General features: G+C 37.6%; 1 protein-coding gene across 2 annotated transcripts in view; it reads left to right on the forward strand.

Annotated features, from left to right (window-relative positions):
• The window catches only part of LOC138043214 (small ribosomal subunit protein mS39-like), a 51701-nt gene that overhangs the window by 3789 nt on the left and 35412 nt on the right, over positions 1–12500 (forward strand). For both annotated transcript variants that reach the window (XM_068889371.1, XM_068889370.1), the window contains exons 4-8: positions 1680–1725; positions 4471–4539; positions 4728–4823; positions 9874–9931; positions 10487–10549. In XM_068889371.1, the coding sequence (XP_068745472.1) occupies positions 1680–1725; positions 4471–4539; positions 4728–4823; positions 9874–9931; positions 10487–10549 (332 nt within the window). The remainder of the gene's footprint in view (positions 1–1679; positions 1726–4470; positions 4540–4727; positions 4824–9873; positions 9932–10486; positions 10550–12500) is intronic.

A 12500-nucleotide genomic window follows, 5' to 3' on the forward strand; every position in this document is an offset into this window, starting at 1 on the left:
CATTAACTAGCTTGGTAGTTAAGCCAATTTCATTATAAGCAATGCATCTTTAATTTCTATCAAAGTTCATGAGCATTTATTTTACATTTCACCTTAACTTCTTTTTGTAAAGGATGAGTAGCACAATCATGATGTACATTTGGGAAACCAGTATCTTGAGCGAACACTTCGGGTCATATCTCTGCTCGTAAAAAGCGTTAGCCACTCAAATTTTGCAGATATACTTCTTACATATTAGGGAACATTTACTGTGTAGATTAGCGAAATCGGTCACTTAACTTTAGAATAAACGGATTCGGTTGTTCACTTTTGGGACAAAAAATGGCGCGTCACGCGTAACACGCAAACGAGCAAGACAAACAAAATAAGGTTCGTTAGACGGCTTGTTCTTTCCTCATCACAACGAAATCAACAACATATTTCACATTCACAATGTTGCAACTAGTAAACAAAAAAAATGTGGTTAATTTCTCACCTATGAGAGAAAAGAAGGCGAAAAGCACAACAGTCTTGAGCGTCACGCTCCTAAAATCTTCGGTGCTGTTTTTACAATTTGCGGCTGTAACCTTCGAATGTTTTGTGGTTAGGCAGAATTAAGTATGGTTCGAGAATGCTCATTTGTGGTAGTTGCTTTGGAGAAAGTTTCACCAAAAATTTCTCAGCACACGAGAAGCCAGAGCATTTTTTCTCAGTCTGAAACAAATCGTCCGCCATTACAATTTGCTTTAGGACCGAAGCACAGCTTCGTGAAATGTCCTCTGTATCTTGCATGTCCAAGCTCACATTACGAAATCCAAAGAAAAACAGAATGCTCATTTCACGTACAAATTACACGCCAAAGCTCAGAAAGAACCAATTCAAATTGTGAAAGAATGAGACCTCTTTGTGAGTCTGAAACACTTCTTGACTTTGAGAGCGCGAACGAACCAAAAGTACACTTTGATCGCTTTCCCCTTGCAGATCTGCCATTACAACGTTTCGACACGTTCCCAAACGTTCCCTCAGAACCAATAGTGATAAACAAGCTTTGCTACCAGGCCTTAACTTGTTTTTATCCAGTTAAACCGGTTTTTTCCGGACTTGAGCCGATTTTTGCCCTGTGTTTTGCAATCCACGTGGAAAATTTCGCGGGAATTTCACAATTGCGAATCAAGCAATTAACATCTCTGTAATGTCAAAAGTTAAAAATAAGAATAACTCAGGTCTTTTAACACAGTTTATAAGCTCAATCTAGGCAAAATGAAGAGATAACCATGCCCGCAAGGGATCATGGGTAAATTGAAAATTGCTCCATCAGTACAAAAAATTACATTTTACATTAAGATATCAGCTTAAGAAGTTATTTGATTGTGTTAGGTTCATTTTCATCAAATTTTATGACAGTATGAAAAATTTTGTGAAATTTCACTATGTTACACAAATGTACATCATGATTGTGCTACTCATCAAAGAAATGTTCAATTGTGTAAAGTACAATACTTATGAAAACTCTGATTATTAATTTGTTACTATCTTGCTATCTTTAATTCATAAAATGCATGCATGCATAAATGCATCATTATTAAGCAACAGTTATTATTTACTGATTATAACAATGTTGTACCCTTTTACTAAATACTGAGAGATAGCATGCCTCTTGGTTGCATATCAGTTGTTTTAGTTTTGTAATTTCATTGCAGAGATCCAATGGCTGTACTGAAAGCTCTAGCATCAACAGTCAAACCTGTAAGTTTTAATCCAATTTGCAAGGGGTTTTTTCTGACAATGGCTGACAACAGATGTGGGTAGAATCAATCATCAGAAGCCTTTTGATGAAGGACTAGCATTCAAAAAGTCAGGCCACATATTGCTTATAGTAATTAAAAAAACTTGTGTTTCACTCCATTCCCCACCAACAGTGCACTTGTAAGAATTTTTTTTAGGAACTAGCCTCTCTAATTCAAGTAGAATTGATGCTTCTCTCTGAAAACAAGTAAAAGCCATTGAAGACCCTGTTCTTTCCAGGGGGTACACAAGTTTCATTCCTACATGTAGAAACATAATATTTTGTCTGTCTATAAGGTATCCATGTCAGTTGGCATGTGAAGGTGGCCCAGTCCCTAAAAAAAACATCTCTAGATTCTTGTAAAAACTTAAGTTTTTTTTTAAATGTAGTGATCAACACCAACAGTTTTTGTGACTGATGATAGCCTTATACATGTATATGTTACAGGTTGAAATAAAATTCAGGTTCATTTAATTTCAACCTAGGTTGATTTTTTTCAACCTAGGTCAAATTTTTTCAACCTATTGTAGGTTATTTTGAACTTTTTAAAAAAGGGTTTTCTCCTTTTTGGGGGATGTAATTAAAAAGAATGGGACCTGGATTTTAAGGGGGATAAAAAAGAAAATAGCTTTCTCCACCTTTTCCTTACCTTCCTCCACTTACTGTCTCTCCCTTACCTGCTCCCTTACGGTCCTTACTTACTACCAACATTGCATACCGCTCCAAGGATTCGAACCCTCGCACCACTGGGCATCCGAGATCTCATCTCCTTCGTATGAACCGCTAAGCCATCGAATCAGCAACTGAGATAATTTAGATGTTTTTTCTACCAATGAGTTTAAGCTATTTCCAAGCCTTCACGACAACCACCATTTCGCACATGCGTAAATGACATAAAATGAGACTTTCAGCTCATCCACAAAGCTAAAAGGCTGGCGATGGAACTTCGTGAACAAGTTAAAGGGTGGCAAAATTTATCTGAAGAAGAATGAAAACGCTCTGATTCTCCAGTGCAAGGGAAGCAAAAATTGTTTGAAAGAGCTGAGATCTTGATTCTGAAGGACAAATAGTCAAATATTGTGCTAATTAAGTTTATTTACGTCGCTATGCAAAATACACCAGGAACAAGGCATCATTTCTAGTCATGATAACAAACCAATTTTCGCCGCAAACACAGAGACTTAAATACTGTTTATGAGCACTATTTGAAATGGGTGCTTAGACTTAAATACTGCTTATCAGTGCTATTTGTAGGGAGCCAGCAGTCTACCTTTTGCAGATATCATACACCAGAAAGGGAAGAAGAAAAAGAAGAAGTTCAAACTTCAGGATTATACATGTATAGCGCTGAAAATTACTAGAACGAAAATGGAAATGCCCCTTCATCCAAATGTGCTACTTGCCAAAATTGTAGAACTTGGAGGGGGATTTGTCAAAATAATCACAATATTTGGATTTATCACTACAAACAGACTCAGCAAAATTGAAAAAAGAATTAAAATTCAAAAGAAATAACACTTACAAAGAGCCTACAAAATGGCTTCTGATCAATAAGATTACAAAACCCTTTTTCCTGACTTTTTAAAGTTTTGTTTTTACTTGCTTTTGATTATTACGAATTCCATATAGGCAAATTAAACGATATAGCAAATAACTAAGCAAATTAAAAATCCACAATAAATCACGTATGTTTCGGTTCTTTTATTCCTTAGAAGATAATTTAATATTGTTTCCCCCTGCCCTCTAAATGAGATTCATCAATGAGCAATGTCCATCTAAAAAGCCCTTAGAAACAAAAGCAAAATTGGTTATCAGGCACAGTATGCCTAACCCCAACCTTAATTCTAACCATTTAAAATCAATGCTTAGACTTAATAACAACCAAAGGCGTTTTTACAGACTGACTCATGAAAAACGTACGTTAACCATATTCCCTTCCTTCCAACACTGATTTACTTACCAATATACACATACTTGCGAACAAGTGATTAAATTTTTGTTCATGTTTCATATTTTCAATTTCAACCCAGGTTAAAATTAAATTTACCTAGATTGAAATCATTTCAACCTGAATTTCAAATTTACCTGTAACATATACATACACCAAGAGAGGTGGCCTTTTAGATAGGCCATACCCCAAGTCTTACCCTGCATTGTACATGTACATGTATGTAAAATACAATGGTTGAAAGGTGTGTCTTATACACGAGTAGTTACTAAAAACAACGAATGACCTAAAATGATCTAAACCGAGCTACAACGGAATCTAAAATGACCTACAATGTAAGATGAGCTACAACTGTTCAGAAGGACTAGGAACTAGTTTTATCACGGACATGCGCAGTGTAGGACCAGATCGAGCATGAGGTTTTCTTCGGCTATGTTTTTGTTGTCACAAACCAAGGTTCAGTGTTATGTCGGTTCATTAAACAAGTTTAAATTAAGCAGCGATGACTTATCCTTGAATTTTGACCTGTTTGCAGGAACAACAACAGTATCTAAAATGATCAAAAAATGTCATTTTAGGTCATTTTGGATACTGTTGTAGCTCATTAATTTTAAGGTCATTCCTTGTTTTAGTACATGTAACTCCTCTTATACATGAGTATTTACTCTACTCTGCAGCATCTCAACCTAGAGCTGTACATCGGTGCAACTACATGTAGAATAATAATATTATCTTATTCGAGGTTTTTCCCCCTCAGGTACCTAACCTACCAAATCCTGAGTTTATCGAAGATTTAGTGTTACTGCCAAGATCAAAAGCCAAGCAGGTTTGTTTCAGCAACCTACAGTAAGTAAAATGAATTGAAGTCTTAAGCCAGGTTAATATATACGGTTGTGCAGTAGACCAGATTGGAATCACAAATCCAGCAGGTCTCTTTTTGTATAACATGCACCTGATAAAAGAATTTATGAGCTAGTTAAAATTAATTAACTACTAGTAACTTGATTTCCTCAGGAAGCATGTTTAGCAGCCAAACAATCTGGTTGTGAAGCAGCAGCATTTGTCATCTCGAGATGCCCAGGAAGTTTCCCTCTCAGAGAACCAAATCCGGTGAGTTTGTCATTCCAACCTTTTTTCGTGTCCAGGGCATTATCCTTAATTTTTAGAGCATCATAGTAAAAATATTATAAAATACAATGTACCATACAGAACAAAAAAACTTTCATGATTAAAACGTTGTTTTCAGAACTGTCCTCATATGAATTCCTCAAAACAATGTAACAGTAATACTCCTACATGTAACTTATTTTGTGGTCTCCCTTTTCTAATAAAAAATATTTTTTAGCTTAATTGTAAATAATTCAAGGTAACACTCTTGGTAATGTGTTTGTTACAAGTCAAACCAATCATTGTCATTGTAGACCAAAAAAAGATCACCTGTATTAAAAAAGAAAGAATAATTAGAATATATTCGTTTTGCTGTTCTGTATCCAGTTCAGACAATAGTTAGAGTTAACTTTTACAGAAATGATAGTGATGGGATTCCTATATTTGAAACCAAACAACTCAGCTAAGTATGATTTCAGTAAGTGGGTGTTAAGAGCATGGAGAGAGATCCCTGAAGAAGTTGTGACAAAATCTTTTTGATCCTGTGGGATTATGAACAATTTAGACAAAACCCAGGTTGATGATGTTTCTGATAATAATACAAGAAGTACCAATGATAATGCTAAGAAACATCACGAGGAAGCTTCATGCTTGCTGTTCATTGATGTAGGTAATGATTGCTATATTTTTCAGTTGTCTATAAAAAAGCAACAATTGCTTAAATTTTGTTTTACCTTTACTGTGCAGTCCCAAGTTTCAGTATTAACACTTCCAAAATCAAAGAGCTCACAGATCTCCAAGTGTCTTCAGGTCTGACTTCTCATGATACCTAAGGTGCAGAGGGTCTGAGATGTTGAGTATTAGGTCAGGGTTTTGACAAACCCATTTGCAATCCAATGTTGTTTTCAAAAGTTAAATGCAAAACAGTTTGCACTGTCATCTTACACTGTAGGTGTGACTTGTGCCTCTCAGTACATGTAGTTGGCAATGACACTAATGACACTACCTGCCAATAATTATTGCACTGGAAAACTTGCGAGTTTCGTTGTAAGGGAAATATTAGTAAGAGAAATGGCTACTGTAGATATAATCTAATTCATTGATATAATCTGTCATTGTCTCCACACCTGTTAGCCATTATGTGGCATGACAAGAAATGATGTACAGTACCACCTGAAAGTACTGACCCCTTGGGATGACGCAATACCTCGTCTTTGCCACGGGTAGTGGTCGCATGCCACCAAGGTATGCCAAATCTTTTCCTCTCGGTTAAAGAACAGTGATCTGTTGCACTTGTCAAATAAGCAGAAGAATGTCAAATTTTAGACAGATGACTTAACTCACCGGCAAATGGTTTAATAAAGCGTCAACTAGTTTAATAGTCGGGCAAGTGATTCAGTGCAAGGTCAAATGGACAAGTCAAGACTGGATTGATTTAGTCAACAGGGGGTCTGACGTAAATATCAGTCGTCAGCCCGATAAAACTTGGCACAAACCTGACAGGCTTTTTTTTCTCCAGGTGAAATTGTTTTCTTCCTTCTTTTTAGATGAAGTATTCTTTTTGTTTTTCGAGAGCAGCGCTAAATGTTTACAACTAAGGGCTAAATGTAACTGATTAATGATGTCCACAGCATGAAGATAAACAAGATAAAGTCCTATGTCTCAGTTCAGAGTTGTCTTCTCTATAGCTTTACTCTGTTTTTTGTGCATGAAATGGAAACTGTGTTGAAGTGGGATTTCGTAAAGAATGTGGTCTCCTTCGCAGTCGTCTTTCGGGATGTCACACAATGAGCTTTGCGTGACATCCTGACCATTGACTATATGACTGACTGAAAAGAAGGGTCCTTAAGGTAACTCCCTTGAAAATGACTTACTATCCAGATTTTTTTCAAACTTGGCACAATTGATATTCATTCATAGGACAATAAAAATGGGAATATAAAGATGGTGTCACAGTGCTTGTTTTTGCGCTGCATGCCCTTTATTTTAAATACAACAAAAAAAAGCTTGTACTTAGAAATTACGTGACACACTGGTCTCTTTTGCTGATCCACCTTCCCACATGCTTGCGCTGGGAGAACAGCTGTGCTGTTCCCAACCTAGCTCACCACATTTGTTGTGTGGAGTTGCCACTTAAAGGTGTGTCTAAGACACCCGCCTAATACGTTAGCTACGCCATGCTGGTGAGGCGTATCAAGGCCGAAACAGATGTCCATGGCTGCTAATTGACCAGGTGAAATGGTTGTGTGCATGCGTGATGTGCTGGCCACACCGGGTTGGTGTTTGTGTCACCTTGCTTTTTTTGTTGTACTAAGAATAAAGGGCATGCAGTGGGAAAACAAGCACGGTGACACTATCTTTTTATTGCCTTTTATTGGTGTCCTGTGTATAAATATCAATTGTGGCAAGTTTGACAAAAATCTAAATAGTATGTCATTTTCAAGGGAATTACCTAAAGGGCTTTTCTTTTTAGTCAGTCATGTATATATGTAGTCAATGGTCAGGATGTCGACATCCGGACCATTATGTCACGCAAAGCTCATTTTGTGACATCCCGAAAGACAGCTGCAAAAGAGACTGCGTTCTTCACGGAATCCCACTTTGACACAGTTTCCATTTCATGTACAAAAACAGAGTAAGGCTATCGAGAAGACAACTCTGAACTGGGACATAGGACCTTATCTTGTTTATCTTCATGCTGTGGACATCATTAATCAGTTACATTTTAGCCCTTAGTTACATTTAGCCCTGCTCTCAAAAAACATCTTTGACTAGGCTAGTTGAACCGTTCCTTCTTTAAGTAAACCATTTTAGTCTTGTCTTGTCCATTTGACTTTACACTGAATCGATTGCCGGTCTCTTAAACCATTTGACACTTGTTTCAACCATTTGCCGGTGTAGTTAAGTCATTTGTCAATTAGCTGAATCGTGCCTTCTTTGAGTAAACCATTCTGCTATGGGGCACAGGATCATTTGTTGTCAGACCTGATCATTTCACATTTCGTGGACGGTTGGATTCTCAGTTGAATAAACCAATTTGAATTAGTCTGTTCCGTTTTAACATCAGTGTCTGAACCATTTCAAAACGATCTAAACCATTTCAATTTTGACTAAACCGCTTCACAAAAGAACACTTAGTCTAATAACCTTTTGTATTTCGACATTGTCATTTCAAGACCAGTTATTTCGTGTGGCAAATCATCACTAAACCATTTCTGTTTTCTCTGTTTCATTTCACCGGTGATGGTGACCCATAGAGAAGCAAGCATTCCTTCCACATATTATTGTTAACTTGTCAAATCTTAATTTTAATTGATACAATCTTGCGAGGCATCGGGGCCTCCGGTCTCAGTACTATTTTGAGACCAAACGTACCAACAATTAATTTAAGAATGGTTTCTTTTTTGATTGCTTTCATCAGCCATAAATTGTTATGTGTAATCATAGCAACTGCAGCATGTTGATTGCACATGGAAAACAAATTTAAGGTGATTCCTCAGTATTGCACACTGCGCATCCTGTACTACACTGTATGCATAATTATGGTGTGTCAATATTTATAAATTGGATCAAATTTGCAACATTGTAAATATGGCTTAAGTCAATCATACACGCTGAAACAGTTCTCATAACATGTGAGACAAGTTGTGAATGACCCTTAATTCTTTGGGAATAAACACGCACATTAGGAAAACATGGCGAATTTGGTAGTTTTGATCTATGGTAATCGAGATAGACAGGTATGATGGTGTTTTTCTCTTAAAGGAGCACGGAGGTGACCTATATTTTTTATTCCATAATTTTGGTGTACAAATTATCCCCTTAGCCGATGAAATAACGTATGTGATTAGTACCAGTTCAGGCATCAATGGGGTAAGATAAGCCCATTATACCTTATAAGCAAGCACGGTAACATTTTTTTTATTGTAGTTCTCAAAACAGGGATTATTAGGGAACATTCAGGGAAAGTTTCAAGAATATCATTTGACAACTTTGTTTTCTGAGGAATCACCTCACCACTGTGATTAGTGGAGAAATGAAGTCTCTTAATTATCTGAATGCTCATCATTTCCATATGAATTATAAAGAATGCAAAACCAGCAAGTGAAACAAACTTGGGAAATTTTTGAGTTTCGCTTAAAGACAATATACATGTAATTCTTAACTTGAGATAGTCTGATGCTTGAACCATCTTTGCTGACGTGCTCATGTTGTGCTTTCACTTGCAACTCTTTTGGCAGCCGGGACAAACGTTGACAAAATTGACTCATCAAACCTTTGAATGAACAGTCCTCTAGAAGTCTTCGAAATAATCACTGCAATCAAAGTATGTCGCAAAGAAGGTTTGAAATGTGGTCAGAATCTGGCTACAGAAAACAGGAAAGGGCAACCAAAGTCTATGACTAGAGGCTATGATCCTCTTTGTAATTCACAATTTTCAGTAGAAACTTGTTCAGTTTCTGTAGGATTTCAACTTTATAATCTAGCTTATCGAAAAAAAAAGTCAACAGATACCCTTTCCAACTCCACTGCAGAATTTTAATTACCGAGGGTTTACCTCGGTTGACTTTCCTGCGGCAACTTAAGAGCCTAGCCGTAAATTACCCTTGGCAGAAAATCAGCCTACCGCGGGAATACTGAGGGAAAGATGCGACAGGGTGACGCAGGAATGATGCGGTAAAGGGGTCAATATTTTCAGGCAGTACTGTACATGAACAACTTTGTCCCTTGAACTAATTGAGGAAGGCAAATGACAAATAAAGGAATGCTGTCTTCTCTTTGGAGGAATACAAATTTTTAGTGTTAGTTTCTCTGTTTTCTTGTTTCACTTGCTGAGATCAGTTTAAAAATATACATTTAAACTGCAGAAATAAACCAAAATCAGGAGAGAACCTCGAAGTCATACATCTGTGACTGTGGCGCAATAATTCTCATGACAGTAGGGCATGCATAATTTCTCATTTAATAGTACAGTACTTATTAAATGTATGTCATCTGAAGTCTTAACATTGCTTTGTCATGGGGTAGGTTTCAAGCTTTTTTTGTCTCTAAGGTGTGGATCTCAGGACTTGCTAAAGCTGCTGATTCTAAAAGTGAAAAAGATTTAAAATGTGAGTTTACTGTACCTGGGCAGCAGCCATAATTAGTTTTTGCTGTCTCATTCAATATGTTTGATGCAATAAAATTATTATACCCTCAAGTTAAGATGGCTATTTACAGTGTTAATGTATTAATTTATTTGCGACCTGGGAATATTGTGGTGAAGGAAAAAACTACAGTACAGTACCTCAGTACAAAGGTTTCTTTTCTCGATGGCTGGTTCATTGTTATCTGAGCTAAAGAAAATACTTTTTAAATTAATCACTAATTTTTAATTTAATCACTGAAGAATTTAGTGGTGGTGAGCTCTCGTTTAATTGTTAAAAAAAGGTAGAGGTTGTTATTTTACGAGGGTAACCTGTGACAATGAACCACTGATAAACTTGTGGCTTTTGGTGTGCATCTCTTACCCCCATCCTCCCATCCATGCTCAGTTTTACGGATATTCAAAGCTACAGCTACACTGATCTGAGGAAGTTCGAAACAGACATCAATCAAATGAGACAGGGATCAAACTGGCGACTAAGCTCCGGCTGTCTCTAAATTATTTCAATGTTTTTCCTCAGATTTTATCCAGGCAAATGATGCTAAGAATGCTATCCTGGCCTTTGAAAGACTAAAGGAACAAGGTTAGTTTACAACTAAAATTTAAAAGTTAAACGAAACATACCTGTAAGTTGAAGTTTGATGTACATTCGACCGATTCATAGTCAGGAACAGAGGAATCACGTGAGATTTTGAAGCCCTAGGGTCATGAGCAAACATGCTTTACGTTCAATTGGTTTAAGGTGTTTCTCTGGTCTAGACGGCTTCTGGAGACTTGTCAGGTAGAACGTGAACTGCTGATCTGACATGTCCAAATGGTTAGTGTCTAAACAATGAATTGTTTGTGTTCTATGTCTGGTTAACAGTGCCAGCAACATGACCACTTTAAGTGTAAGCTTCTTTAAAGAAATGTTCTCAATAGAAGGGTAGGAATGGAGATTGTCACACACTTGATTGACATCCCAAATGACTGAATAACTTGGTAATGAGGGCCTCTGTTTAAAACACCGTTGAGAAAGCGCTTCTCAAGGGGTGTGCCTCGAAAGTTACAGAGCCGTTAACAACAAGTATAGTTGAGATGGCTGATCTTGCTGTGTCTACTGCACTATAGCCAATACCTGAACTGACCGGGTCTGCAAGAAAGTTAATGCCTTGAACTACAGAAGCTGAAAGTGGACTAATCCCTTTGGAGTGGCAGTAGTTTTCCCACTTGATAGGTATGATATTGCTCTCTCCAAGCATGCAGGATGATGTCTGAAGCTGCTTGTGAAAGGCCGCTTGCATGCAACTGTCTCCTCAAAAGTGGCACACGAGAAGGTCCAGTTTTTTGTGTAGGTGATGAACTTCCTGTGGATGACTGGGTAGAACTAGTAGTTTAGGATTGTGCTGCAGGAGAACTGGACAACTGATCAACATTCTCATGGTCATTGAATACCACACTTGAGATGCCCATCTGTGAAGTACCACTACCCCTGACGCTTTTTCCTCTTCCAGCTTCTGAAGAACCCTTAGGATCACACTGAAAGGAGGAAAGTAATAGCCATTAACTGAATTCCAGGGGGAAGAAAATGCATCAACTGAGGTTTCCCCAGGGTCTCCGCTAAAGGAAATGTATCTTGGAAATTGTTTGACTGTTTAGTCTAGATGCAAACATGTTTACATCTGGGGAGACTCCCTACTTGTGAAGAGCTTTATGCAAAAGAGTGGGGTTAAGCATCCACTCAGTATTAGTTTAAATCACTCTTGACTCGCTATCAGCTGCACCATTATATGTTTGCCTGCAACATGTTCTGCAGATAACCAGATGTTTTTTTTTTTCCTATACACCATTTCCAAATATCTAAGGCTGCATGATGACATTGCACTGAGCAGCTAGTGCCCATATTATTGATTGTTGACATTGCTGTTGTGTTGTCAATTTTCAATCTGACATGCGTGTTACATGTGCCAACTAAAAATGCTTGCTTCCAAGCGTGGCACTCACCTCATCTCCAGAATTGCCTGACGAGTCATCGGAAACCAATAGAGCTCTTTTAGCTTTCTTGTTTGAGGGTCCCAGTTGAGGATTTGAGTCATTCTTTGACTCTGCCGTGGCTGTTGGAGGCATTTTCCTCTTTAGTTAGGCATTTGTGATGTGACTGCTTGGCCTTCCTGCCAAAAGGGTAATTTTCTTTTCTAAGCCTTAGATGGCTTTCCACATCACATTAGAAGCTAGAAATTCAACACCGATAGTGTCAAGATTTTGTATTTCTTTGCCTTCTTCTGCTAGCACTGTGCTTTCATCGTCTTCTCTGCTATAGGAGGATTTGTGGTCCTTCTCATTCACTTGAAGATCTGCCATGATGGAAATCTTACCGCACAGTGATATAGCTTGCTCATGCAGTTTTACGTGATTCCTTTGTGACATAGACTATGATGAGGTAGAATTCAGCACATTTTACGTATTATTACTCTTTTGTCTGATAGTCAATGCATAGTGGTTGAGAATGTGTTGCACACTTAGCTTAGCCTAGCATCAACAATCAAAGGCTCCCA

Source organism: Montipora capricornis, chromosome 3 (genome assembly GCF_036669925.1).
Source record: "Montipora capricornis isolate CH-2021 chromosome 3, ASM3666992v2, whole genome shotgun sequence".
Classification (NCBI taxonomy): domain Eukaryota; kingdom Metazoa; phylum Cnidaria; class Anthozoa; order Scleractinia; family Acroporidae; genus Montipora; species Montipora capricornis.